The following is a 24579-nucleotide window of genomic DNA, read 5'->3' on the forward strand; positions in this document are numbered from 1 at the left end:
GAAACTGATTTAGTACAATTCACATCATAGTAAAGTCACATGTACTGTACAGTACTTAGCACTGCTAAAATCTGGATAAAAATATTCTAATCTATACTTACGTTTCCAGAAAAGTAACGATCAATAATTTCTAAGGCACTCTTATATATATCATTATTTTCATGCTGCTGGAGTAGTTCAATTCTATCTAATCCACCTGTTTCTTCTATCAATAAACAAACTTTTTCTATTTCTCCAATTCTTTCAGCTGCCTGTAATAAGCAATACAGCATATTAAAAACAAAAATAACCGCTTTATTCAGTTTTCATCAGCAGAAAACATTTGTAATTCAATTTTATTCAAATTTGCTCTTCCACAAACATACTTACTGCAAGAATGTTCCTAAATGCATCAAATACTAGCAAAATTATTTTTGCTTCGGGTACCTTTAACATGTCACAGAGTGGTGGAATTACACCTGCTTGAATAAGATAAACTATTTGGTCCAATGTTCCTCCACCTGTGAGATTCGCAACGGCCCAGGTGGCTTCTTTTTTACTTTTGTAATCCCCCTAGAAAGTCATTTCATTTATGTTATATTTCAATAATACATATTTTTAAAAAATTACATTTTTTGCATATAAATTAATGCAATATATGTTATATAGTCCATTAACAAATTAAAATCTTACTAAAATGAATTTCAGCAGCATGCAGTTTAAATTTACAAAATATTAATTACATTCCTTAAGATAATTGTTTTTTTTAAGATAACATTTAATATAATCTATAAATTTGAATTTTATTAATTAAATTCCATGTGTTATAGATTGAAGAGCCTGAGAAATAGGTTGTTGAGATATATATCTATTGGAATTTACAAAATTGGATTGAATAGAAAAAGTGATTTGCAGTGACAAAAAGTAAGCCATTTTGTCAAGGATATATGATTTATTGGATATTGTAAAATACTACAGAACAAATAGCATTGTAAGAAGAAAAAAAAAGTATTTTTCTTATTATAGTAACGAAGTGAATTTAGAAAAGAAAATGAGCAGAGATGAAATAACCAAGCAACATTATTAATATGAAAAACAGCAATACTGAGGAATTCCAAAATTCCTCAGTATTGCTATTTTTCCTTCAAAGCATTCATTATTTATTATTTAAAAATATAAAATTCCTGCACAAAATCTTATTTTTACAATTCTCCTTATTCAGTCTTATGCTCTATATATACTACACTTCAGGTAATTTGTATCCTCACTCCCTTTCCAGAGTTCTATACACTATCTTACATTGCAAGCCTTTGGTAAAAAAGACAATATTGCCTATAAAACACTAGACATGTAACAACAATTACCACTTGCTCTACACCTCTCAGCAACAGAAAAGTTAATGACAGAAAATTAATTGGATTTGAAAGGATCTGATCTTTGTGGCTATCTTCTGTTGCAGGAAACAACCTACAATAGTATGTTTGATCACAAGCACATATTTGTATCACAGACCCCATACTTACTCTGTTCATTAAATTAACATTTATCACTACTAGTATGAACTTTAGATCACACCTTGTATAATTAGGGTTCAAAATTTTATTTGGATTACTGAATGTATTTTTGAAATAGTTCAAATGGACAACCTCATTTTTTTTCTCTTTTTATCTTAATGTTTTTGTATTTTGTGCATAGTTTATTCCATTAAATAGTAGTGAGTATCTGTTTTAATAGAAATAACAACAAAGAAAAAACAACCAAAAGGCCAATTGAAATGTCAAATTCTGTTATGACCACAAAGCCAATATGTCCACCACAGACTACAAGAGCAGAAAGCATGAGATGAGCTGACAAAAAATTAAACATTGGCAATTAGAGGAAAATATCAATTTATGAATAATCATTTGTATGAGCTGAAAACTTATGATTTAAAGATTATCATCATCATCATCATCACATCAGAGATGCACAACCTTTTCTGAAGAAGGGCCAGGTTAGGATTAAGTTTACTGACCAGGGGGATGGACCATTTTACAACCCTCTTTATTGACACAAGGAGTCTAATTACTTTAGCAGCAGCAGTGTTGATAATCAGGGGAAGTTTATGACTTGACATGGTTTGAAATACAGTAGAGCATCGATTATCCGACCCCCGATTAACCGACTTATCGGTTAACCGACCACGTTCTAGTCGGCAAATTCAAATGTCCACTAGTGATGTGGCACTACAATATTTGGTTATGTCTTGGCTACTTTAATATTATTTTTGTTAAATTTTTGCATGTTTTAGCTGGCAACACTGGCTCGACCATGAAAGGTAGGCTAGTATTTAAACCAGGCCCAATACACTATACTAATAATGTATTTTTTCATACTTTTCGGTTATCCGACCAACCCCAGTCCCCAATTAAGTCGGATAATCGATGCTCTACTGTAATTATTAAATCCAAAACTTTTTAGTGCAATGGGCTTCCTTTTAGTCGTATAAGTCTATTCCAGCTATTTTCTTGGTCCAACGTAATAATTAAAAATTTTTTCTATTGTTAGTGTATGGAGAAACTTTGTTGTAAATGATTGGTTGTTATAGCTTTTTGTACATCATAAAATTTTTTTAAGTTCTTAAATATAATCTTACTTCATTAAAAAATCTTTTGATGTTGAACACATCCAATAAGAATTTATAGGCCTATTCAATGTTTCTACATCTGCATCTACTGTAAATGAACACATTGTAGGTTGCCCAAGGTGTTCAAGGCTTCCTTTTATGTACAGACCTAACAAATGACTATAGTGTGCAAGTAATAAAAAAAAAGTTTTATTTTTTATGCAAGTGTGGTAGTTTATAACAAAAATATGCACTGTAGGTTTTGGACAACTGATTTCATTACAAGACAACCAGAAATCTAGAGTTGGCTACCCACTGGTTAACTAGCAGATACAGTGGTGCAACATACTCAAATTTAATTCATTCCAGGAGACTGTTCGAAGTCTAAATCAATTTTTCCCATTAGAAATAATAGAAAGTGAATTAATCCACCTCCAGACACTAAACAACACTTATTTTGATAAATTAAGTTTGCTGCTTTAATGTTAAGGTGAAAATAACATAATTGAATGCCCTAATAATAAATTTAAACATGAAAACAATAAATATGTAAATACAGTACAGTGGGTGATCAGTTAACGAACACCTCACAGAACAAACACAAGAAGCAGCGACGTAAAATAATGAATACTGATTGGTCTTCCCTTGTCTTCAGGCAACAATTCAAAACTTTTCAGAGCGCAGCAGACGTCAACATCAATGCTCAACCCAGTATATACTGATTAGATAGTATTCCTCCGAACTTTGAAATTCTCCCTTGTAATTCCAGCCTTTCGTTTTTCTGACAAACAATTCTTTTATAGTATTTATGAGACTGTCAGGCGGGCACTCAAGTTTTGCATCGGTTTTTATTTTCGAACGGAGAGAGTATAATAGCAAAGGTAGAGAGTGGACAGAAGATGTCTGATGTTGCTGGGCAGTATGGCTCAAAACAGGTCTACAGCAGGCCACAGTTTAATCTTAATCTTATCTAAGAAAAATACAGTATAATCAAGAAGACTCAAACAACTAAAGGAGTATCAAAACTCACATCTGAGAAATAAAGAACATTGAGGAGCTCATAATGGAAACTGATCTGACGACAGAAGAATGCCAAGAACTCTTGAATGAAGAACACAAAGAAACTCAACAAGATACATTTTCTTCTGAAAAAAGGATTAATGCTGATATATGCTATTAAAAGATGTTTTGAAGAAGTGGGAGGATGTCAGAACAACGGTCTTAGAATGGCATTCAAACCAAGTTGAGGTTAATAGGCTTAGGGATCTCTAGAATTACAATGCTATTAATTACTTCTGAAAAATCCTGAAGAAGAGAGAAAAGCAATCAACATTAGACAGATTCTTTAACCCCCACAAGTGGAAAAAACATGACTAATAAAAATGCAAGACTAAGTATGTATGTATTTTTATTATTATATATAAATAAACAAAGTAAAAAAGTATATAATTTTTATTTGTTGGAGTCTCCAGAACAAATTAATCAAATTCTCATAAAAACCTATGGTAAATGGATAATCAGTTAACAAACAATTCAGATAGCAAACAAAATCTTGAAATGGATTAGGTTTGTTAACTGATTACCCACTGTATAATAAAATAAAAATTTCTTTTAGTGGTCACACACAGTTGACTTTGACATCTTAAACATGGCTGCCAGATCCACCACATATGTACTGTACCACTTTTGTGCTTTGCAATAAGTTCCTTTTTCATCTGAATCGTGGATATTACAACCTTCTTACTTGTTAAACTTTGTTACTTCCACACACTTCTTAGATGCCACAATTAATAAGTAAAAGTGATATTGGGTTAAATAGAAAATTTTTGCTTATTGTTAACAGCAAGCATTACTTAACATAGATGTGTAATTTAATTATAACAGTTGTTAAATTTAACACATTACTGACAATTTGAGATTGTATTCTTTGCTCAGAAGCTTTTTTTTATGCTTTCAGTGAATTTTCACTGCATTTGCAGTTGGAACTTTGAAGCATCATTTGAATTGCGAAACAAAAGGTTTATCAAGTTTGGCATTCAAACTCAAGCATTTGAAGTAAAGGAACCACTGTATTCTTACTTTTAACCTTGTGTAACTATTAAATAAAAGAATTTCAAAATTCAACTTACACTTGCAATAATTTCTACAATAGGTTCTATCAGTCCCGAGTCAATAACAGCTTGAATCTGTTTATCATTACCAGCAGTTATATTAGACAATGTCCATGCTGCTTCCTAAAATAAAATATTTCAAATTTTCAGTTATTTAATATATTATTATATACTGTATACTGATATATTTAATATATCTTTTCAATTTTAATTGTTTACTGCCTAATAGGCTAAATGAAAAACAACAATATTATGTTAATTTGTGAATCAACTTTTTCTTCTAAGTTGCTTAAAAATATATACATTATTTGTGACAAAAATTATTACTCACATGAAACTTTTTTCACTTAGAATGATAGTAATAAAAAATACATTCAGAGAAATTCTTGATAAACTTTCTTAATATTACTACATTAAAAATTAAATTGTTTTTTTTAAAAGTATTTCTATCAAAACTTCATATAAAAGCTTACCACTGATCTATACATACAATTGATAGTGTATGAAATAAATACAGTAGAATCTCATTTTAACAGATTTTTCCCCAGGTCTCACCAAATCAATGTAATTTTACATCCTTTTAGTGGATCCATAACTCTGAATACAGTAGAGAGTTGTTAATCCGAACAATTTTCAGTCAGACTGTGTCGTGCTGAATCAAACATTTTTGATACTAGATTTACTTCTAAAGTATAATTTTCATGTTTTTATATTCTTCAATATATTTATTTTGTTTGTACAAAATAAAGAAATAATTTTTAACGATACAATAGCCTCGATTATTATTATAAAAATTTTCATTAGGCTTAAAATCGACGAAAATTCAACACGAAGCGACAAGCAACGGAGAAAAATTTCAACATCGGACAGGTTAATATGCTTTTTCGTACATAATTGGTTATCTGAACAAATCACTAATCCGAACAACCCCAGTCCCCAATTGATTCGGATTAACGACTCTCTACTGTAACAGATTTTTCTAGCCCCACCTATTGTAAACTTTCATATATTATCTAAACATTGAAAAAAAAAATGCAATGTTTCTGGAATTCTGTAGAGTATGATGATGCACTTCTTACATATGGAATACATACTGGGTGTGGGGGAAATCCATTGTTCACAATATAACGAATTTTCAGAACAGATGATTTTTGGCAGCCTGAGAAATCCGTTAAAATGAGATTCTACTATATATATATGACTGCTACCTTATTATACTAAGTTAACGTTTTTTAATAAGAAGTTATTAAAATAGGTATATTGAAATTTAAAAAAAAAAATGCATTGATGAACACATTCAGATGTGCTGAAAATTCTTTTATTGAATAATGAATGTTAGTTTTTAACTGAAACAACTCGCGCATTTTTCACAGACCCAAAAGTATTTCTATAAAATTATTGTTTTGAATGTTTAAAATTTATATATTGTGGTGGAGTGAATTGTTTAAATATTTCCAAACAAATGATTTATGTTTTCAATATGTCTAATATAAAAGAGAAAAGAAACTGACAATTTTAAAAGTAATTTCATATGAGAAAATGTGGAATATGACACAAGAATTTATGCAAAATTATAGGGTGGCACATAAAAAATAGCCCTTATCTTAGCTAGTAGATACAGAAGCCAACTGTTGCTATCACAGTCACAGATATTGAAAGTGATTACATGTCACATCTATACACTTTGTCAAAAATGTCAGATTGTGTTTAGAAACCTCTGGTGTAACAGTGACATTGATGATGGAAATTGTGTGGCTGACATTTCTCAATTCCCGTATTGTGTGTGGATTTGCACAATACACGAAATCAATGTTCACCCAATTCAAGTTCACTCAACTGATGTTTACAATACATTAGTGCCAGATATTCAAATTATACCAGGCCTACTTTTTCATGCAATAGTCTATATTGCAGATCAAATTAAAGCTTTTGAATTTTTAAATCTGCATTCAAAATCTTTTAATTGCAAGAATTTATTTTTATCATGTTCAAGTGTTTGAGATATCAGCATAATAGTTGCAAGAAACATGCAGATAAATCCAAAGATATTCAACACAAGAAAGTGTAAACTCTTAATTCAGTTTGAGTAAATGAAATGAACGTCTTCCTGCAGTCTATAAATCAATGTATTTGTATCAGTTAAATACCTTAATATACAAATTAAGAATCAATGGCTTGCATTCTTTCTACTTCCTCAAACTGTAAGGAACTGAGTCCGAGTGTTATTTTTATTTTATTATTTTTCGTTTTACCATATTTTGTTTGGGGCTTATGTTTAGTTAGGACGAAGGTTCCCCACCACTCTCTTATTAGTAACCAAAAAAGAAGATAATAAACCAACTCACGAAAGAACGAGCGCTGTACAAAAAATGACGCACACTTGCACTGCCCAGCGGAAATAAACAGTCCGCAGAAAAAAAAATGGAGGAGGGAATCCCCACACTCACTAGAAAAGAAATACTTACTAAACCATCATAAAACATCCCAGAAAACTGTGCTAAATGCTTTGTAAATGGTTTATAAGATTTTATTGGAGAATTGAAGCTGCCAGAAAGAAATCTGATGTTAGAAAAACTAAGTATGTAAATAAGGGGAGTAACCTAGCTGAATTGTGACGTCACCTCACAGCATAAAACCAGCACGCTAACCGAAGACAATCGAGATGATTTCCAGAGCGAGGTGATTCCTGATCGAGGTGTACTACTGAGTGAAAGATTCGAGACGAAGTCCAGATTAGGCAATCCAAGGTGTTTAAAGAGGAATTCGATTTGACGATAGCAAAGGGATTGAGGAAACAGGTTCCTAGTATAGTGTGGTGTTTAGTTCGTAAGAGATTTACGAACTAAACACCTCTTACAAACTAGACGATAGACGTTTAGTTCATAAGAGATTTTGTTCATAGTTCTTAAGTATTTGATTTGTCGAATTTTCAAAGGGAAATTAAGATTAAGTTAAGCTAAGTAGCTGAGTTTTATTGTCGGGTTGACTTGTTGATTTTCGTTAATAAATTTTGTTTTGGATTATAGACAATTGTACATAGTTAAATTCGATTTACTAATTAAATATATTTGAAACTTTTGCTTTGACTTGATATTTGTCGTTATTCTTACTAATTTTTTCGATGCACGCGTAAAAGCCCAGGCCTGGCAAACTAATCTCGAATCCACGTAAAGTACCCGTTAGGTTAACGGAAGTTTTACCGGCCGCAGTTAGTGTCAGTTTCCTAAGATACTAAAAATAGTACTTTACAAAACATACTATAAATGAAACCAGCAGTTCTGAACTTTTCTGACCTAACTGACCACAATGTACTTATACATGCTTACTCTGTAAAGCTCACCACATGTATCATGTATATTTAAAGAACTCAGTTAAAATGTTTAACAAGCTGCTGTCTTAAAAAAGTCAATAGATCAATATGACAGACTCAAAATGAAGTGAAGTACTGACCACTTGTAAGCATACTGCTACATTAGGAAGTTTTTAGATATCCATCAATATTTACCTTTCAAAAAAGTAAACAAAGTGGAAGAACTCAAAATGAGAAGATACATGACAGGCAAATGATGTGACCATGCTATTATCCATCTTGAAATTCTGATAACATACATTGATGCCATTGTACTGATATTTTAATTTGTTTTCTGCAAAAGACATTTATTTCATTTTTTGAAAATGTAGTAAATAAACAAATTTTGCTTTCCAATGTAATTTTTCCACAATTAGGAATTTGGCTTTTCACTTTAATTAATATATTGATGTAAAAAGTGAAGTCAAGAAATAACACTAATTTTAAGAAAGAAAAAAACTGAAACTTAGAAATGGAGACACCAAAACTAACAATAGAATTTTTTTTCAAATGTCCTTCAACATAAAAACATAAGTGAGAATTCATGAGCATAGACATTTATTTATTTGCAGAGGAAGAGCAATTATTTACAAGTAACAGAAAAGTTTATAATATTGTGTAGTTATCATTTTTTTCTTCCCTGCCCAGCTACTATTCCATTCCATCTGGTTGGTAAATAAAACTATTATTATTATTTGAAGTTAAATAAAAATTTATCAAACTAACCTTTTGAATATTTACTTTAGTATGATTAAGTAGTTTATGAAATGATGGAAGAGCACCACAGTCTATGACAGTTTGAGTCTGTACATCATTACCAGTAACTATATTTCCTGTTGCTCTTAAGGCTGGAGTTACTACTGCCATTTCTGAACATTCTAACAATTCAGTCAATCGAGGAACAACACCTGCATTAATAACTTCTTGAATCATTTCTTGGGTGCCATCACTAATATATGATAAGGCCCAACAAGCATCGGCAACAACTTCTTCATCTAAAAATTTATCAATAGTTATTAAAAATTTAGCAAAATAGAATATATATACGTATAAAAACAAGTACCTGAATGAAATATTAATTGAGCAAGAGCTGGAAGACAAGCTTGGACTACTTCAAAAGATGGAGGAGGGTTTTTATTGCGACATAAATTTGATAATGTCCATGCTATATTTCTTAAAAAAGGAACCTGAATATATTTAAAATATCATAAATTTAATAAAATTCCTACTAATTAAATAAAATTATTTATCCATACTTACTGGTGTATCAGGATTAATAAGTTTTAATAAAGGTGGAAGAATTCCATGTTGAACAACATAATCTCTCAAAGTTGAACCATCACCTGAAAGATTATTAAATTTTATATGATACATATGAATAGCTAAATATTTATCTTAAGCATCTATCTTATGAGAAACCTTTTTGCTGTAAAATGAAATATTTTAGTATAGCTAATCAAATCAGTCAGCAAATATTCAGACATTATGAAAAGAACTTGAAAAATCAACAGGGTTAAAAATTTGGTAAATTTTGTATTAGGAAACAAGAAATTCATCTATACACTGAGAAAATTATTTCAGAATTTATTAATGAATGTCAAAATAGGCACAGTTACATTTTCATCAATTAATGTAGAAAAATTCATGTGTACAAATCTAGCCCTTAATGACTGCCATAAACCTGCTGCATCATTCAAAATACCTTGGTAAAGGTAAAGCATTTTCCTGGTTTCACACAAAACTTAATGATATACTGTTCTTCAGACACACAAAAAATTGCAGAATATAACCAAAAAAGTTTTACTCAATGTGCAGACAATGACTGACATATACTATGATATAATATTGTAATAAATGTGAGGACATATGACCACTATTCCTGCATAGCAGCAACTTTGTCCTATGTCATTACAATACAATACTCCATTTATGTACAATTTCAAAGTTTTGAAACTTCAAACTGATTGAAAAGATATGCACATAGGATTATCCATTACACATGCTACTATATTCTGTTCAAATAAGAAATATTAAAGTGAAAATCTTATAATTTATTTTGTGAATTATTAGCAAAATTTCAAAATATTAAATATAAATTCATTTAGCAAAAATTAAAAATATTCAGAAAACTAGCTGAAAGTTCTAAAACTAATTGAAACAAACTCAATAAGACTATAATAATTTGTAACATTGATATCAATGTGACAAATTTTAAAGTCTGTTAGAATTTTGTTTTAGGAATTATTTTTTAAAATATGATTATTGACAGTACTTTACCTACTATATTTCCTAAGGCCCAGACCGCTTGCTCACAAACATTAACATGAGGAGATGATAAAAGATTTATAAATGGTACAACAGCTCCAGCACTAACAACACATTGAGTTTGTTCAGAATTACCAGAGGCTATATTTGTTAATGTCCAAGCTGCTTCAAATTGTAGAGCAGGACTGTAAAGTTAAAAGAAAAATGTATTAAATAACTGGAATTTAGAAAGTAATTTACAGAAATTTTTTTGAATATTTGGTTAACTTTAATTATGTCTCTTATTAATCTATAATAAACAAGATTTTTCCCATTAATATTAAACACTTTCTACTCTTAAATGTTTATAATGCAAAAATTAATGTTACATAAAAGTGATTACAAAATAAAAAATATGTATTAAAATTGTTCTCTTGTTGTGCTATATAATATGAAATTGAATTTCAATGGACTAAATTTTATCTAAATATAGTTTTATTTTTAATTTTGCATAGATAAGATCATCATCAAATACTTTAAAAGAACTATTTTAACAAAAATATTAAGAATAGTTAATAAAGTTAAATCAATGTTAGTTTACCTAATTTTCAGGATGTTAAAATTAAGTAGTAAAATTAATTTTTATAGCAATTGTTCCTATTTATACATCATCTTTACCTGTCATGGCAACTTAAAAATTCAACAAATGTAGGTAATACACCAGCTTGAATTATAGAATCAACAGGAGGATTTATTTCTCTAGACAAAATTCTACGAGCAGACTGAGTAGCTTGTAATTTGAGTTCAGGATCTGGACTGCATACTCCTTGAACAATCTCTTCCATAGACATAACTGGTATCTAATTATAGTAATTTTCAAAAAATTTATTTGAAATCATTAAAAATATCATCATCATCAGTAAAGAACTTAATATATAAACAGTATGTACTGTCTGTTAAAAATTAATAATAAAATGTTTAAATTGATATAGAAAGAATTTAATCTTACAATTCTTATAGTTTTCTAATGTTAAACATATGAAATATTCTTAATAAATTAGATGATTTTAATTATAATTTCAATGGACAAAATTTTATTTTGTTGTAGATGTTTTTCTGATCAAATTTTTAAAAGCTTTGTTGAAGTTATGAGCATAAAGATAGTGTCATTCCAAGACTTATACATACTTAACAAGATTGAAATTTCATTACTTTATGAAATCATATTTTGTATGAAGTTTACATACTCATTTTAAATTTTAAAAAATGCATACCTTATTTTGTACAGGACTGAGAGATTCATTTTCATCTGTAATAAAATTTCTTCTTTTCAATAACTGATCATCTTTCTTTTGTTTTCTTAATTCTATATTTATTTCAGTTCGTCGTCTTCTCATTTCCTATAAAATACATTTAAACATATACTTTATTATAATAATTACAGTTAACAAAACATTTTAATAAATTATATAACTTTTAAAACTCAAATTTTATATAATTCATAATTGAAGACTTCTGAATAGTTACAGAAATTCAAGGTAATGATGATTTGTTACTAACATAACATCAATTTACACTATGCCTACACTTTATTCATATATGTGTCAAACAATTTTTTGACAAAAAATAAAATTTATCTTTTTTTTTATAAATCTACAATTAAATATTCAAGTAATTATTCCAACAGCTATATTCTAATAAGAAAACAACATATCTGGATCAGGTTTCGTTTATAATGTGGATAGTACAACTGATAATACACAGGAATATTAACACAGCATTATCTGTTGAAATCTTGCTCCTCATATTACTTATTAAATATCTGTCATCTAAATTTAATGCTTTCATCATATCTGATAATGTTTCTGCTCACAATTCAATATGTTATTTTAATTAATCCAATTGGGTGATTAAATAAGAAAAATTGTTAAAAATTTTTCTTATTTAATTACTTTTAATTAAATGCTGATAAATTTATCATCTAAACAGATAATGTTTCTTTATCTAAATTTAAATGTGCCTTTTAATTTTTTTTCCCCCAATAATTATTTTTCTTCTCAGATTATTATATAAACATTGGAAGTAAAGACAATTAGAAATACCGATTCTTTAAAAAGTAATAATGTTTCGTTAATTATCTAATCTGAAGCTTTTTTTTTTTCAAATTAAATCATCTTTATGTCACCCAACTACCAACATTTGATAAATTTTCAAATAAAAGTAAAATGTTTATTTTATAATTCTTTCATATTTATTGCAATCAAAATATTGACTGGTATTCCCTTTTTTCTCAAATGTAAAAACAGTGCGTAAATATTTGTATAGGTAAATCATTTAATTAATATATAAGCATTTCTTTACTAAAATTATCAGCTGTGTTTCAATTATTTTTTTAATGCTCACTTAGTACCGCTTTGATGCTTTTGAAGCCTGAAGTACTAAAAATTCCAAAATTTGAATGTTTGTTAATTTCATAATATAATGAATATAAATTATTATATTTATTTTCTATTTAATATTTATATCTACAATCCAATAGATCAAAAAAGAAACCGTGATAATTTGAGACAAACTATAGAAAAATTTTGTAAAACTAAAATATTTTCTAAATATTCAAAATATGACATACCTCATTATCTTTGCCCTTGTGCTTAAAGTTTCTAAGTCTGTTAGTTTCTTGACCAGGCATTTTCAGTTCAAGCTGTAATTTATTCAATATTTTGTTAGAAAATATAAAAATATATTAATTATATTTTACAACTGATTTAATGAATTCCAGAACTTAAATAACAACTTATAATTTGCCATTAAGTTCTGGAATATCTTTACTACAGATAATAGATCTTATTTCATTCAAATACTTTCATTATTATAATACATTATCTATCACAGACAATTAACTCCATTATGTACATGGAAACATATATAATCAGCACTATTCTTTTGCATATTTTTTTCTGTTGAGGTTATATACATGTCTCTCACAGTAACTGTTAAGATGTCACTGACCTATCTTTAAACACTATTTTTAATTTTCTTATTGCTTTTATTTATGTATCATATGCCGAACACTACTGGAATCAGTGAATTGTGTATCTATAAAGCTAATCATAAAGAGGAAAACAAACAAAATTTTATAGAAATACAGTCTGAAAACTAATAAAATTGCAAATTCTGAGGTATGCAATCTCAAATATTTCACCTGAAATACAAGGAAGGCAATATATTTATTGAGAATTGAAGAACTTCGAGACTCTGCTACAAACAGCAACATGGCATTTTTTGGATTGGTTATGAATGTGGTAGAACTTGCAATTTAATCAACAAGAAAATATACAGAAGTGTGGAAGTTTTTCTATTTCTAATATTTGCTCGCCAGTGGCAGAATGAATAAAACTACTGATCAATGACAGTTAATATGGGTTCTTGCTTGACCAACAACTAGTCATGGTATTTTCTGGATTTTCTTCAATCTGGCCAGTTTCATATAGTCTTCCTGGCAAGCACTGCCCCTTCGTAATCCAAGCATTGTGTTCAGAGGATTTGATCCTGGGATCCCGACCACTTTTTAGTCCCGAAATTTTCGGGATTAAGTTTTCCTGATCCCGAGATTTTCAGGATTGACATCATTTTAAAAAAGTTGCAAAATATGAGCAAAAAATGCTGTTAAGAGCACTGGCACTGAACATTTCACATGAAGCAAAACGTTCAGTGCCAGTGCTCTTAACAAAATTGCTTGCCTATCATTTTAATATAAAACTTGTTGTATTTTGAACTAAAATTATAGGCAAGCAGTTCTCACTGGGTTACCTGGTAATATACTTCATTTTTGTATTTTTGAATTTTCGCGAGCGTCGATTTTCTGGTGCAGTCAAGAGCACTTTTAGTTGGCTGTAGAGTTCTAACATGACCCTTCAAAAATTCTAATGTCATTCAATGGAGGAATATCATCACCCTTAAGTGAGTGCTCCCACCAGCCTCTGGTTGTTGCATCCAATTTAAATTGAATAATGAACATAAATAATATGCTCGAGAACTCATCTATATTAAAATTTAGAGCTAAGTGCTTTCTCAGCAGCTGCATATATGTGCAACAAATTGAGAAGCAGACTTGGTGATGAGACACTGGATGCATTGTTATTTCTCAGAACATATTTTTGCAATTCAAATTAGAATGTTCCTATTAGATTAGTTTTCTTTATATTTAAGAAAAATGGATTGATTAATATTATTTTTAAATACTTTTTGCTAAAAAACTTACTTTAGTACCTACTTACTAGGTTGCAAGGATGATGCCAGCCAATCAGCCAGGGGGTGCAAGATGATGTAAATTGATAGAGGATATGAATTGTATGTAGATAAAATAAAAACGATTCATAAAGTTTTAATCATTTACTATGTACCGGAAAAGAAATATCTTAATTAAAACATTTTTTTTTAACTTACAAGAAGCCTAAGAAGATTATTTTAATTAAAACTTAGCATTTAAATAATTTTTTCGAATTTCTAGGGGAGGGCAGTTGTCCCTCAGTTTTATATTTTGAATAAGCAAACCTTGCATCTGTGAGTAGTCTCTTGGTAACTGGAACAAGATCTGGCTTGTCATCTAATCTTTTTCATCCATCCTTTATATAAATGTAAGAACAGGGCTTAAAGCAGTCATGGCAATAAAAAAAAGTGAGAAAAGAGAGTTCACACTGAAAAAAAGCTAAAAAAGCTAATAGTGTTAAAATGAACGAAAACAGGCGTTATTAAAAAAAAAACACAAAACAAACACATATTTTGTATCAATAACATTGCATATGATATTAGATTGATTATTAAGTGGACTGATAAGATTAAATATGAAAATAGTTAGGCTGAGTTTATACTCCAGAAAAGTGACCAGTAAGACTGCATTAAGCCAGAACAGGCCCGCATTAAGTTTTCATGTGCCCCGTACAGAATTCCCACCATTACACAGCAAAGCAAATGGAATAGTAACATAACTACCAGAATGTGTTTCCATATAACATGCCAAATTTCAAATGCCATTTATTTCAAGGTACATTTTTTGATTTCTTCATAAAAAAAATGTAATTAAAGAAGAAAAAAAAACAACTTCTGGCAGAATCAGTGGGTTGCATGTTCATTGTATAGCAGGGGTGGGCAAGCAAACGTTCAGTGGGAGCCGAAATGTAGGTTTTGCAAAATGCATGGGAGCCGCAGTTCTGTACTTTTTTATTCTGTACTGCAGTTCTGTACCTGGATTTTATTATATAATATTGAACAAGTATTGAATTTTTTTAATAAACATATTTTCACAAAATTGTGGAAATAAAACTGTAAAAATAATAATAATAGGCAGAAATTAACACTTTCAGCAAGAGCCACATAAAATTCAAAAAGAGCCGCACGCAGCTCTCGGAGTCCCATTTGCCCACGTCTGTTACATAGCAATACCACTAGTAATTGTGACCCAATCATTTATTTGGTAATTTTATCAATATTTTTTAAATGATTAAAAATAAAATTACAGCATTCATTACTGGTAATACTAGTCTCCAAATCTATTCCCCTGAATACAATAAAACAATTTGTTAGTCATTCGACCCACAACTGACAGAGAAGAGAGTTTATGAAAACAATGTAATTAAACATTTAGCAGTTTGTTGTCCTTCACCGTGGGGAACTGGCAGAGTTTATTACTTTCACGGGAGAAAATATACAAAGCTTTCTACTACCCTCAAGTTGAAAAATAATACAATCCCATGAAATTTAACAAATCTGAATTTAATAAGCAAATGATGAAATTATTTACAGAGAGTTGATATTTGATAAGTTTAGTTTTTTGCTCTTATAGATCAAATTACACAAATTATAAATAAAAATCTCATTTTTTAAAAATTAAAATCATGAAATTTCGCTCACAAAAGATCGAGATAGAACGCACACTTTTCATTTTTATAATTGCTTTATTTTATTAGACACAGATATTATTCCTATATAGATTTATTAATTATAATAAACATACATTATGTATTAAATTACATTAAAATAACACTGTAATTAATGTCTGAAATGAAAAAGTAATTGAATCGAGTCTCGCCTCCATATTAATTAACGCGTTGTTATGGGGGGCCTAGTAGAAGCTGTAATTTTCTGGGGAGGGGCACCAGGTTAACTGGGGGGGTGTGCCCACCCATGCCCGTTCCTGGCTACGCCCGTGTTAACGCGCCACAGTAATTAATTGATTACGTTGCATCAAATTAAATAATTTATAAAAATTGAAATAATAAATATGTTTATAAAATAATTGGCTGTATCTGTTCGCAATGATAATGTAAAACACACTGTACTTATAGCATAGTTTAGCATTTCTGATATTTAATTTATTTTTGAATTTTAAAATATAAGAAAAACAATTTTTTAAATAAAGTTTTACGCATTTATATCTGCAACTTTAGATAATACAACGATATAAGAATCCATCAAAAAAGTTAATTAATAACAATTAAAATCAAGAAAAAGTATAAGTTTCTTTCGAGGTAAGGAAACTTGTAAAAAGTCAGGTACGCGATCACATGATGCCCGTCTCCCCACTTTGCGTAACCAAATGGTCAAGGTTGAAATAAAACCCCAGCAGAAGTAAAAACAAACATCGGCGCGTGTATAGGACAATAAACTTGAACGGGAGCGAAGATGAGACATGACACCATGTAATTTATGCTAATTACTTTCTAATATTAATTAAAATCTTCAATAAATTATAATTAAATTAATTTTTTGACTGAGTTCGACTAGAAGCATATCGAAAAGCTAGATTAAAGTGAAAATAGCGGTTTTTCGACGCTAAATATTTACAAATTAATTTTTTAATTTGGTGCCGGATTGACCGCAGCTGTTTGAATGCGCACGTGCATGAAGAGTTTTATAGTTTGTCGAAATGGAAAATGAAGGACACCGTTAGAATGCAGAAAACCATGGTGCATGCCAAATATATAAGCACCCACTTAAAACCAAACTTTTGTCTTTGTCTAAAGATTGTCTCTACAGAAGTTATTAATATTTAGGATATTAGCTTAAAATCTTGTATTTCCTGGCACGAGATTTGCTCGATCTTTAATTTTACAGAGTGCTAGAAAGATACAAGCTTTGAAACGAGTGTCCTACAACGTTTTATTTAATAATAACAGTAGAAATCAAATTTATTATTGCTCAACAATTATTTTTTCGGTTTTTCTACGGTAGTCAAAAACGAGTAAATGTCATTGTTTAAGCTAAAGAATAGCAGGCGGTTGGGAAGAAGTTTGCTTAGCAACTTACTTCAGAAAGTATTGGGTTCTATACGATTTTCCGTTGCTAAAACATGAGTTTCTACTGTTAGTATTAAATAAAATCTATTTCTTTCTTTTGTCCACTGTGCTTAAATAAATACAAATGCTAAAAATAATGCTGTATAAAAATCACTCTTAACGCCGAACTAGAAGTGTACTTGACTTAATGCAGCGTGATTATATCGAAGCGCTGCAGAGATCGGTATTTCACAAGGATACAAGCAAGGAGAACCCACGTGCAAATTCCTACAGCATGTGCAGAGTATCAAGCTTTGGGAAGCTCCTTGTTTTGTTAGTCTATATAAATGTAGTACACTACATGTGTGTACGACAGTGCCTTAACATGTCGCGCACAGTCCATAAGGCATACGGGGAAGTGCTGGTTGCTATTTCACTCCTGAGCGCATTTACGGAAAAAAAAATTTCACATGGGAAGTGAAAAAAGCTAAAAAAGTGAGTTTTTCTCAGAAAAAGCTAAAAAAGAGAGTCACTTTAAGCCCTGAAGAATTGAGTGTGTTTTTAGACATTGAAGCTTGATCAGGAGTCAAAATGTGTGCAGATGTTAATGCAGCTTTTACAACTTGCAGGGTAACTGGATATTTTGTTTCATTTCTAAGAAAAAATTTTTCTCCACTGATGGTTGATTCTTTCATTATATAACCAATGTCATTTTTTCAAGTTGTAGCAGTCTCTATTCATCAATAAGTTGGCTTTCAGAAACATTTACTGGTAATGCACAAAACAACTTCACAACTTTCATATGCACTCTCATCAGACAAGTTTTTCAAATTGAGGCAAGTCAAATGTTGTGCAATATTTTTTGCACATATTAATGTAGATTTCCAAAGCAAATGTTTTGCTGCTGCCATGTAGTGCTGTCGTGCATTTTGTCTAAATTCCAAAATATCTTTGTTTTGGTTTCTGCAATATGATTTCAATTCTTTGTTCAAATTTCAGTTCTTGAAAAGGAATCAGATTATTCTCATCAAACAGTTCAATGTCATTGATATTAAGCTCAGTCATAAGTCAAACAGCTTCTTGTTTACAAATGCTGCCCACCACTTTAGCAGTTACAGACATCATTTCATCATAAAGATGTATCATAGAAGTTTTCTTCTGGAATGTTTTTAAAAAGCATTCAAAAATGTTCACACTTTTGCTATTCTTTTGTTTTGGAACAAATTCCAGGAAATAATGCATTATGGCTTTCCATTGTTCCAAAAGTCTTTCTGAAGCTGATGATAGTGATAGCCATTGTGATGTAACATGATTTATGAACAGATATGTTGGAACATCTTGTTTCTTCTGTACATGTGTAAAATTCTCTCGATGACTTAACAGTTCAAAGAAACTATGAATGGCAATGACAAGATCACTCACTTCTAAACCAAACATTTGCAGACCTTACAAAAAAGCATTATGCAATATGTGGAGATTGCATGTTTCCATGTTCAACAAGCAATTATTTATTGACATTGTCACAATGCTGGGCTGAAATTTTTAATCATATTTTTAATTTATTTCATTTAAAGTATATGCTCTCCACAACAAATTAGTACTGTAGTGTCTTGCCCATGTAAATCATATTTTTCCATTAACAATAGAGTCATGCTGATCATCCTTTCATTGAAAAAGTTTTGAATTGAAATAACATGACTTCTAGTTTGCATCAGAAGTTCGTATATAGTTAATCGGGGTCTCCTGCCTCTAACATTTCCATATCTGGTCTCATCTTTCATCTACCTCCGTTCTCAAGATTAAGGAAAGACAGACAGATGGATGACAGCAAGAATTTGCCTACAATTTTTTCAAATTGCAGCCTAGCAAGCCATTGTCCCTGACATCTTGTACTTTACTGTTTATAAATTGAAATACTTTGTTTGCATTTGGCCCATCACTGGCAAGAATCAACATTTTCTCCAGGGAGAGATCTGCATTAGTAACAGCCTGGATGATATACTTTACCAAAATGTCACTTGTCCAATAAAAAATGCTTCAAGATAATTAAACACAACTTCATTAGCAGTTGTTGATTAGTAGCAAACTGATACTGTATTTGGAATTCCTTATAGTTCTTTGCCTTTGTGTTTTTATCATAACACAATGTGTAATGAAACTGTGTAAACTATAAATCATATCAAAAAAATTAACTAAATTCAAAAATAAAAAACAAGATTTAACTTTTAAGAAGACCAAAATAGAAATACTGATGACCAAATCCACAGATTTGCTATTTGCTGAATACTGAGTAGTGTGGAAGACAACATGATATGTAAAGGCAACTATTTATCTCCTTTGATTCAGCACAATTTACCAACAAGAATCGGAAAACGACAAATGCCAAACATTTGTTGTAAGTAAACCAGCCACACTATTCAGTATTAGCCAAATGTTTGCTCAACTTTAGGCACACAGCAAATGTGTGGATTAAGGTACATCTACCACTGAAAATTTTTTACTGACTCACAGTCAATTCGCTTGTGCCAGTAAATATAGGTAGCATATGAATTGACCAAAATGGCTGCCACAAAGGGTATAGCATGCCTGACAACATACGAGAGTTAATTGTGTAATTTAATTTTAATAACTTTTCTCTCTGTAGTCAAAACGTTTTATCCATATTTGTGTCTGACATTAATTCTAGTTGATTTTGTAATTGTTTAAGTCATGACGATTACACTTTGTGACATTTTTAGAACATGTGAGTGATCGAAAAAGATGTCTTATAGAAGGAGAGGAAATGCTAAAACTGATAACTTCACATCTATCCAGCTCTTTCTCAGCAAATAATTCACTTCAGTTTCACCACATATGATTTTGCTGATGTTAAAATTCTTTTATTTTTACAAATGTTTTCACCCTATCTAATATGGCTAGGCTATCCAACAGGTTTATTATTATAAATGTTCCAAAATGGAACATACCGTTTTCGAATATTTTACATATTTAAAATTCAAAAAGATAATTTAACTTTAAAATAAATTGAAAGAAGTTTGTATATTAAATAAATAAAATAAACAAACAAATAAAACATAGAAAACAAAGCTAACTAGAAAGAAACATGATTTAAGGGTTTTTAAGTCCCATTCTTTTTTCTATTATAAATTTCCACACTGCTGGAAGAGCATTTGCATCCCTAACATTTAGTTAACAGTTTTTCATTTTACTTTTATAAATTTCCACCTTTTCATCATCTTTTGTAATCTCAAACTCAAGACAGTGACTTCATACAATTAGCCATTGGTCCTCTAGACCAAATTCACAGATAACTCTTATTGAAACACTTAACACTTCTTTTGTACATTATTTTCAGGTCTTGCTTTGAATGTATTTTCATTACATTTTCATTAAGTACATGCCTACTGACAGTTTTTTTTAAATAGCTTAAATTACTAAGTAACACATCATAACATTAACGCATTTTTAACCAAATGGATAAAATTATATCATTAGAAATCAGAAACATTATCTTATATAATTTCACCCATGTCATAATTTTATATGAGAATTACAAAACAAATTTGATTTGAAAAAAGTTTGGATAATTCAAAGTCATGTTTTCTTGATCCCTTGAGTTTTGAAATAAGAGTTTACTACATTTTAGATTTACATACTACTATTTAAAAAATGATAAAAATCTTTTTTATAAAAATTTATATTATATTTTTACATAAAATATTGTTTGGCTTTTTCATAAAGCACGTTTGTTTATTTTTTTGTTTCATATCCAATAATCAAATGCAATAATTTTGATCATTTAACATTATTGGGAAAATTATTATTTGAGTATCATAATTTTAAATATTTTTTTGTCATGTTGTTTGTCTTTTCTTGCTTTGTTTTCTTTAGTTTTTTTTTTATTTGCATCACTTTGTTTTATAAGCACTAGTTCTCTAAGCATCTAGTGCCAATTTGGGTCATTTTTTCAGGTTTGGAATATTGTAAAATTTTCGTAATTTAAAACAACTGTCAATTAAATTTTAAAATAATGGCCACCACCATTTTTTACTACAAGTACCTTTTTATAATTTTCTATTCCATTGTTAAATAAATGTACCTACTCATGCATTTGTTATAAACTGAATCCCTCAGTGATGTGATACAGAAACACTCTTCTATTATATTGTCTTACAGTGATCACTGAATGCACAGGGCTGTTATTGCTTGCTATTTTTACAAATATGCCATTTAACAATGCAAACATTTTATTTTTGGTCGTAAACTTCCTGTTGGTTTTTTTAACCAAGCATTTATTTTACTTTCTCTAATGGTAACAGTGATGAAAAACTTCAAGCATATTTAATATTTCAAATAACTGACATGAAGTAAAAATTTTATCAAGTATTCCTTGTCCTCAAAGATTTCACTATTGATGATAATTTTAAAACAACTTCAGAGCCTAAATAAAGATAATGATCTAATTTATTATATGCACCACCATAATGAATAAATTTGAAAAAGAATCACTTGAAGAACAGCACCAAAATTTACATCCAAAGCACACTTAAAGAAAAAACATTCAAACTAAAATAACTGAGATGGTTGGAGGCTATCTCCATTTATAAAACTAGCCGCAGCACCACCTGCAATAAGTTACAAAGAGAAGCTGAATTTGTCCATCGCCTAGCAGGCCCTCTTGGACACCGATCTTTAATCACAGACTACCCACAAGAAATGCACTTGTCCAACACAACGTTCTTGCATGAGACATGCATTCGATTCTAATTTTAAATATTTGTGTTCTATTTTGTTATACGTTCCATTGCTTATTTTTTGTATCACCTGAGGAAGAACTGTTATTGTTCAAAAACATTTGCGATATATTTATCTGTCATATCACCCACACTGGTAACAGGTTCCAGATACGTGATTGATTTCATCCCGGTGTTCTTTGCATGTAGAAGTTAAACTAAAATAATTTGTTGCTATCAATACATTATAAAAAATTTGAATATAACTCATCTATAAAAATTAAAAACTACAATAAAATTAACTACCTTTGTTAGCAATTTCAATTGTTATTGTATCAAAGATGCAAGGGTACACTAGCATACCTTTGTGTTAAACATTTCCTTAAATAAATTATTGTTCAATTAAAAAATTTTTTTTTAATTTAAAGAAGCCTGAAATTTTATTACAAACAAGTAAAACAGCAAAGCCATTTTTGAGACGAGACTATGTCTTGGAGAGCGCGAGCAACGCATATGCAAATCTCACAGTCACGCTTGTTTGTAGAAACAATCTCAGAATTTCATATTTTCTTTTGACCCAGTTTTCAGTCCCCTGACTACCTACAAGTCTGGTTTATTTTATGTCCACATGATTTGGGCACCAAATACTCTGAGCCAAATTGCAACTCCTGATATGAACTCCTTTATACATTTAAGGTGTGCAACCGTTGACAGCAGTGCGATTTTATGTCAAAAATGATAACAAATGTAGGTATTCGTGAATCTTAATCTCAGGTGGTGGTGCCACCCTGGCGAGCAACATCTCAACTCTGGCGAGCAACCTGTATCCCCTCAAAATAAATTGACTTGGCTAACTAACCTACATTAAACTAGACACATGTTATCGACTCAACAACTTTGAAATAACAAAACAGCCTAAGATTATCGCAAAATTTTAATAAAGAAAAAGGGTAGAATTTTACCCATGTCCATCATCATGGCAGCAGTGTTCATGCTCCCAATGGTTCCTCCTGGAGAGGAGCTGCCGGCAGGTCACCAACGTCACTAGTTATTGATACGTGTTCAAAAACTACCATGAATCAATAACTAGTGACGTTAAACAATCGGCAGCCTGCTGACAGCTCTCTTCCAGGAGCACGCACAGTTGCAACTGCCATCATGACAGTGCATAGGTAAAATTCTACCAGAAAAAGTTAGAAAACAAATTAGTTTAAATTATTGTTTATTTCAAAGGGTAGTTTTCAGTTAGCAGGGCACCAGTCAATTGATGCGATCTAATTTGTGTAATGAGTTGATAATTGGTTCAGAGAGGATTTCCAAATGGGCAAGTACGGAAATGGTTAGTGAGTTTTGAAGCAGTTACAAAACCTTTTCTATTTCCAGCTCATGTGATAAATCGTATAACGAAAAAGACAGAGTCAATAACACACATCTGTTTAATGTAGGCTAGTCGCCAAGTCAATTTGTTTCGAGGGGATACAGGTACTAGTTGAGATGTTGGTCGCCAAAGCAGAGCCACCACCTGGGACAAAGATTCACAAGTATCCAAATGTATAAGTTTTCATATACAAATTTCTTTTTTAACACTTATTTTATGACTCACAAAAATAAATTTATATTAACAACAATTATAAAAACAAACTAAAGGACAGTTGTGTAAATTTATATGGTATTTATATGGCTAACCTAACCAAACCAAAATAAATTTACATATATTGGCAATTTCAGACATGATATTAAATAATCATTTAATGTGTCTGAAATTGGCAGCCTTCTGCATGCTCATAAAAAAGGGCCTTAACACACTTCCTTGCAGAAGCATAGAGCAAAGAGTTCAGATACATCACCCACATATCAGTTTGCATATTGCTTTCATCTCAGCCATAAAGGTCTTATTGAAGCCTATTGCACATTGTTTCAGCTCCCTAAAAGGGTGATCACAACATAGTCTTAAGTATGACAACAGATACATAGTCACTATCAAATCAATATCTTCCATAACCCTATAGAATAAACAATATCTAGCTATGCGCCAAACACCAACTCATTCTGAGATTCTGAAATTGAGAAAAAATACAGCATGAATGAAAGAGTATACCTAGTCAGGTTCACTAGAGGACAAACAATTTTAGCTACATTAAATTTAGCCATACCAGCACAGCTTTAATGAAATGTCACAGTGCACTGGAAAATGAACATTAAGGTTCAACAGATGCCTGCTCAGTTAGGCTATTGAATAACATCTTTTGGCTAACTACATACATTTGATTAACTCCCATGATTC

General features: G+C 30.3%; 1 protein-coding gene and 1 long non-coding RNA gene across 2 annotated transcripts in view; one reads left to right on the forward strand and one right to left on the reverse strand.

Moving 5' to 3' along the window:
* LOC136979918 (importin subunit alpha-5-like) overlaps positions 1-24579 on the reverse strand; it is a 37423-nt gene that overhangs the window by 2890 nt on the left and 9954 nt on the right. The window contains exons 2-11 of the mRNA XM_067275961.1: positions 12918-12989; positions 11563-11688; positions 10967-11148; positions 10322-10494; positions 9305-9387; positions 9108-9231; positions 8771-9039; positions 4714-4818; positions 370-552; positions 102-251 (exon numbers count right to left, since the gene is read on the reverse strand). Of these exons, the coding sequence (XP_067132062.1) occupies positions 102-251; positions 370-552; positions 4714-4818; positions 8771-9039; positions 9108-9231; positions 9305-9387; positions 10322-10494; positions 10967-11148; positions 11563-11688; positions 12918-12977 (1455 nt within the window). The 5' untranslated portion in view covers positions 12978-12989. The remainder of the gene's footprint in view (positions 1-101; positions 252-369; positions 553-4713; positions 4819-8770; positions 9040-9107; positions 9232-9304; positions 9388-10321; positions 10495-10966; positions 11149-11562; positions 11689-12917; positions 12990-24579) is intronic.
* LOC136979938 (uncharacterized) lies at positions 837-4708 on the forward strand. The gene is made up of 2 exons (XR_010881464.1): positions 837-903; positions 4542-4708. It is a non-coding gene; the product is annotated as an uncharacterized lncRNA (long non-coding RNA).

This window comes from Centruroides vittatus, unplaced genomic scaffold, assembly GCF_030686945.1.
Source record: "Centruroides vittatus isolate TY-2023 unplaced genomic scaffold, ASM3068694v2 contig_651, whole genome shotgun sequence".
Lineage (NCBI taxonomy): Eukaryota > Metazoa > Arthropoda > Arachnida > Scorpiones > Buthidae > Centruroides > Centruroides vittatus.